Source organism: Berghia stephanieae, chromosome 6, assembly GCF_034508935.2.
Source record: "Berghia stephanieae isolate SIO BIC M18660-M18661 chromosome 6, UCSD_Bste_1.3, whole genome shotgun sequence".
Classification (NCBI taxonomy): Eukaryota; Metazoa; Mollusca; class Gastropoda; order Nudibranchia; family Aeolidiidae; genus Berghia; species Berghia stephanieae.
Window position 1 is genome coordinate 7,411,054 of NC_088365.1, and position 5,000 is coordinate 7,416,053.

At 37.7% G+C, this 5,000-nt stretch overlaps 1 protein-coding gene across 1 annotated transcript in view; it reads left to right on the forward strand.

Annotated features, from left to right (window-relative positions):
• LOC144975616 (globin-like) overlaps positions 1–2,349 on the forward strand; it is an 11,283-nt gene extending 8,934 nt beyond the window's left edge. Inside the window, exons 3-4 of the mRNA XM_078919780.1 lie at positions 1–108; positions 2,031–2,349. The exon at positions 1–108 is cut by the window's left edge and continues 124 nt beyond it. Coding sequence (XP_078775906.1) covers positions 1–108; positions 2,031–2,300 — 378 coding nt within the window. The 3' untranslated portion in view covers positions 2,301–2,349. The remainder of the gene's footprint in view (positions 109–2,030) is intronic.
• The last annotated feature ends 2,651 nt before the right edge of the window (positions 2,350–5,000 follow it).

The window sequence follows — 5,000 nt, forward strand, 5'->3', positions numbered from 1 at the left end:
GAACTCATACGAGATCTGAATGACCCGAAAAAGTTTCAGGAGGACCTCCGGAACAATGCCTCAGCTCATTTATTTTTCAATCCACCCGTCGTGTCAAAAGACTTTGAAGTGAGTTGGTATTGGGAATGAGATTAGAGGAAGAGTAGTGTCCCTTGATTGGACGTCACCCATAGTCTGTGACGTCACCGGTGGCAAAGTTATTAGAGAGAGAACGTCATGTTGGTTGTGCTTCCGCGAGGACGAGAGACGCATGCGCACAACCAACATGACGTTATCTCTCTCATAACTTTTCCGCCGGTGACGTCACAGACTATGGGTGACGTCCCATCAAGAGACGCTACTCTTCGCTAATCTCATTCCCTCTTGAATTTTTTTTAGCATAATTTTTGAATTTTGATATACGATGAGGGTAATGGTGATGATGATGATGATGATGATGATGATGATGATGATGATGATGATGATGATGATGATGATGATGATGATGATGATTATCATGATGATGATGATGATGATGATGATGATGATGATGATGATGATGATGATGATGATGATGATGATGATGATGATGATTTTGATGAGGATGATGATGATGATAGTAGTAGTAGTATCGTTCGGCTACACTTCTATGTTCAAGGTATCAATCCAGGTTCGGAAGTCATCATCACATTTGTTGATGGTTTCAAATCCCCCTTCCAGTTTTGTCTCTGGGCAATCTAGTACGAGGTGGTTTGCATCTTGTGGTGCTTGGTTGCACTTTGGGCATGTTGGTGATTCTTGGAGCCGCTGAAAATTGAATTTGTAGCCAGAAATATCAGACTTGCGTTGAGTTTGTATGTTTTATTGAGGAGAATGAATATGATATTTTAGAGTGCTGAATACCAATGATTCATATGTTTTACCAGTTTAACTATAATTTAACTTTTTAGCATCTGGTTCATCCCGACTTAATACCGTTTAGAGACGTCGGGTCACATATTATAGCCTGACACTAGAACCCTCCAGGACTGGCAGTTTGACGTCATTTTTAGGGTTCTGTAGCGTCTAGTGAGTTGTCGTTAATAGAGCTCAAGGAAACAAGTTATTTCATTGGTTGAACGATTGAATACAACTCACAATTTGTTTTCTTTTGTGGCAAAAGACTGTTATTTTGACGTCATATTTTGGTCAGTGTCAGGTTTTATAACTTTACGATGGCGCTGAATTATCCCGGTTTCTATAGCGTGACACAGACAACAGTAATTGATTGCTACCCTTCGTATAGGATACTAGACTATGGCAAAGTACATTTCGCCAGATCTAGCAGAGCCAGCTACCCACAATCACACTACTGCGTAACTCTGGAAAAACCGATATTTAAAAATTTGGCCAGAAATCTCGTCCTTCAAATATCGATCGATTTTAACAACCCTCATCTTGGCAAAAGCTTCGCCAAGTCCCAGTTTTGAGAGTTTTTGCCAAGATTAGGGTCAATTAAATCGATCGATATTTGAAGGACGATTTTTCTGGCCAAATTTGTAAATATTATGGGTTTTTTTTTCCAGAATACGACAGTATAACAGTGCGGACAAGGAGGGGGGGGGTGAGGGGGGGCTAGAAAAATAAATCTCGACAGCACCTGGGATCGATCTCGATCGCTTTGGTTGTGAAACGAGTGCTCTAGTGACTGATCTATCGGGATCCCCAATGGTTGCACATACTTAAAGCTGAAATCTCAGTGTTATTCATCTTGTTATTCCAGACTCAACACCACATTGGGCCGATTAGTCGCGTTATATTTTCATGCCCGACAACATACCACAGAACAAAATCATATTTCATACAGTTCATGTTGCCCGTTATGCGTCCTAATCTTTACAACTATTCAAACATTTTTTTTTTTTAAATTAAAAAAAACAACAAAAAAACAAATGTCATAATGCTCCCTCAATCTCATCTGATTTTTCTTTCTTTCGTTCTCTTTCTCTTTGTTTTTCTTTTATCTCTTCTTTTTTTTTTTTTTTTTTTTTTTTTTTTTTTTTTGATCACAGGAATTCCGAGACAAGTTTTACCTTTTCGTTAACCAATGCCGTAAGCGCAAGTGTAATTCCAGGGAACGCAATCTGTGGTATCAATTCAATAACGCCATTGTCAGGGCCTGCAAAGACGAGGAGGATGTGTGGCAGGGCCATTCTTCAGAAGCCTTGAGCACCGCTAGTGCACATCTCAAAAAGCCTGGGAGTGGAAACGCTCGACCGAGCTATTTCGTCAATCAAGTCGGTACCGAGGAAAATACTTGTTGCCCTTGCTCAATTTTGTGACGAAAAAAAAAAATGTACAAAAACATAAAAGGGAAAATAAAATGAAATAAAAAATCTATATCTAGTGATTAGATGACTGAATGAATAATGATACACCCACAGGTCTCAAAATGGTAGTATGGTAGGATGAATAAGAACACGAAACGCGAGTTTTAGATAGATATAGAAGGAATGAAATTGAAGTCACTCATCCCTTTCTTATTGTCTTTAGCCTGCCAATTTTTTTTTTATGAGTAGTTTCACTAAATTGTATTAATCAGACTATAACCGTTCAAGATTACTCGTAGTTTTGTGTGTCGATACGTTATATCGGGCTGGCGGATGTTATGAGTATTTTACCCAAACGCATTGCATCATTAGTTAGTGTGCGCTTGGCTAAGAAGCTCAAAACATTGCCATCCGGAAGTATAACAGATTAACACACAAAACTATGTGTAACCTTAAACGCTTATAGTCTGGTTAATACAGTTAAGTGAGAACTACTCATAAACGCGGATGGCAAAAAAACAATAACAAAGGCCGGAGTGACGTCAATTTCGTTCTATCTATAGATAGATTTTGTATTTCAGTCCATTCCGACATGATACCAAATTGACCCATTGGGACACAATAAATGAGAAAATAAAGGGTGTTTCGAAAAGAATATGGTAAAATTATTTGAACAATAGGTGTGCATGTAGCTTTATCTTGCATCGGTGTATGCTCCTTAGTTTCTCAAGAAGAAGAAGAAGAAGAAGAAGAAGAAGAAGAAGAAGAAGAAAGAAAGAAAGAAAGATAGAAAGAAGAAAGAAAGAAAAGAAGAAGAAGAAGAAAGAAGAAGAAGAAGAAGAAATAATAATAAATAATAAATAATAATATAATAATAATAATAATAATAATAATAATAATAATAATATAATAATAATAATAATAATAATAATAATAATAATAATAATAAAAATAATAAAGATAAGAAGAAGAAGAAGAAGAAGAAGAAGAAGAAGAAAGAAGAAGAAAGAAGAAGAAATAATTATAATAATAATAATAATAATAATAATAATAATAATAATAATAATAATAATAATAATAATAATAATAATAATAATAATAATAATAATAAGAAGAAGAAGAAAGAAGAAGAAGAAGAAGAAGAAGAAGAAGAAGAAGAAGAAGAAGAAGAAGGAGGAGGAGGAGGAGGAGGAGGAGGAGGAGGAGGAGGAGGAGGAGGAGGAGGAGGAGTAGGAGGAGGAGGAGGAGGAGAAGAAGGAAAGAAAGAGAGAAAGAAAGAGAGAAAGAAGAAGAAGAAGAAGAATTTGGTATAATTATTAGGCGCTTTTTCAGTTTTAAAAGACAGCATTTTTGGTGTGGAAGGATTGGTTTGATCCCAAGACTGCACAGTGTGTAACTTTTCTTGAAACTAGGATTGGGAAAAGGAAGTACTGTTAACTTCAGGCTTCAACAGTCATGACGTCACTTCCCTCGTAATGACGCATGGTAACTTAGTAACTGGCTCTAAACGATCGGTACAATGGCGGACACCCTTATGAAATATTTCTCCGACGAGCATAAAAGTGTATCCAGAGGAGAAAAACATTATAAATACGATCATGTTTTGACTTTTGAACATTCTGATCACATGGCATATGAAAAGTTCTCGCCAGCATGAAGAATAAAAAGTACCCATTTTCTTTGTTTAGAACCAGGCGCTTGCCGTTGCTGGGCGACGTGACGTGAGACAAGTGAATCTAATTCCGATGAATTTAAAGATAGAACTCGCTTCACGTGTAAGGAGACCGGGATTAAGCCTTGATGCTGTCGAGATTTAGATATTTTTTCGACACCCTGGCATAAAGTCATTTGCTATAGACAGTATGCGCTTGGCTAAGAAGCTCATAACATTGTCATCCGGAAGTAAAACTGGCTAACACACAAACTGTATGTAACCTTAAAGGTTTATAGTCTGGTTAATACAGTTTAGTGAGAAGTACTCATAAACCCGGATGGCAAAAACAATAACAAAGACATGAGTGACGTCATCATCGAACTATCTATAGACAGATCAAAGTTGACGCCACTCATGTCTTTGTTATTGTTTATTGCCATCCGCGTTTATGAGTAATTTTCACTTAAACTGTATTAACTCGACTATAAAAGTTTAAGGTTACACATAGTTGTGTGTGTTGGTCCGCTATACTTCCTGATGGCAATGTTATGAGCTTCTAAGCCAAGCGCATACTATCTATACACAGTTCGAAAATGACGTCACTCAGGTCTTTGTTATTGTTTTTTGCCATCCGCGTTTATGAGTAATGCTCACTGAACTGCATTAACCTGACTATAAACGTTCATGGATACACACAGTTTTGTGTGTTGGTCCGTTATACTTCCGGATGGCAGTGTTGTGAGCTTCTTAGCCAAGCGCATACTATCTATAAGGGGGCTGCGTGGCTCAGCGGTACGGTCTTTGCTTCGTGCCAGAAAGGTACCGAGTTCAATCATTTGCCGCTGCGTTGTGTGGCCTTGAGCAAGTCACCTCACCCTAGCTCGCTTTGCGGCTGACGCCAGGGTTATTCCAGTCTTCCCTTGGAATAGACCCTAAAGGCAAATTTCCCAGTGGGAACGAATAAAGGGATTTTTTAATTATTATTTGAATGCTGTAAAAACCGGGATAAACCGTAGCCATCGTTATGTTATAGCCTGATACTGAAATCCAAAAGGACT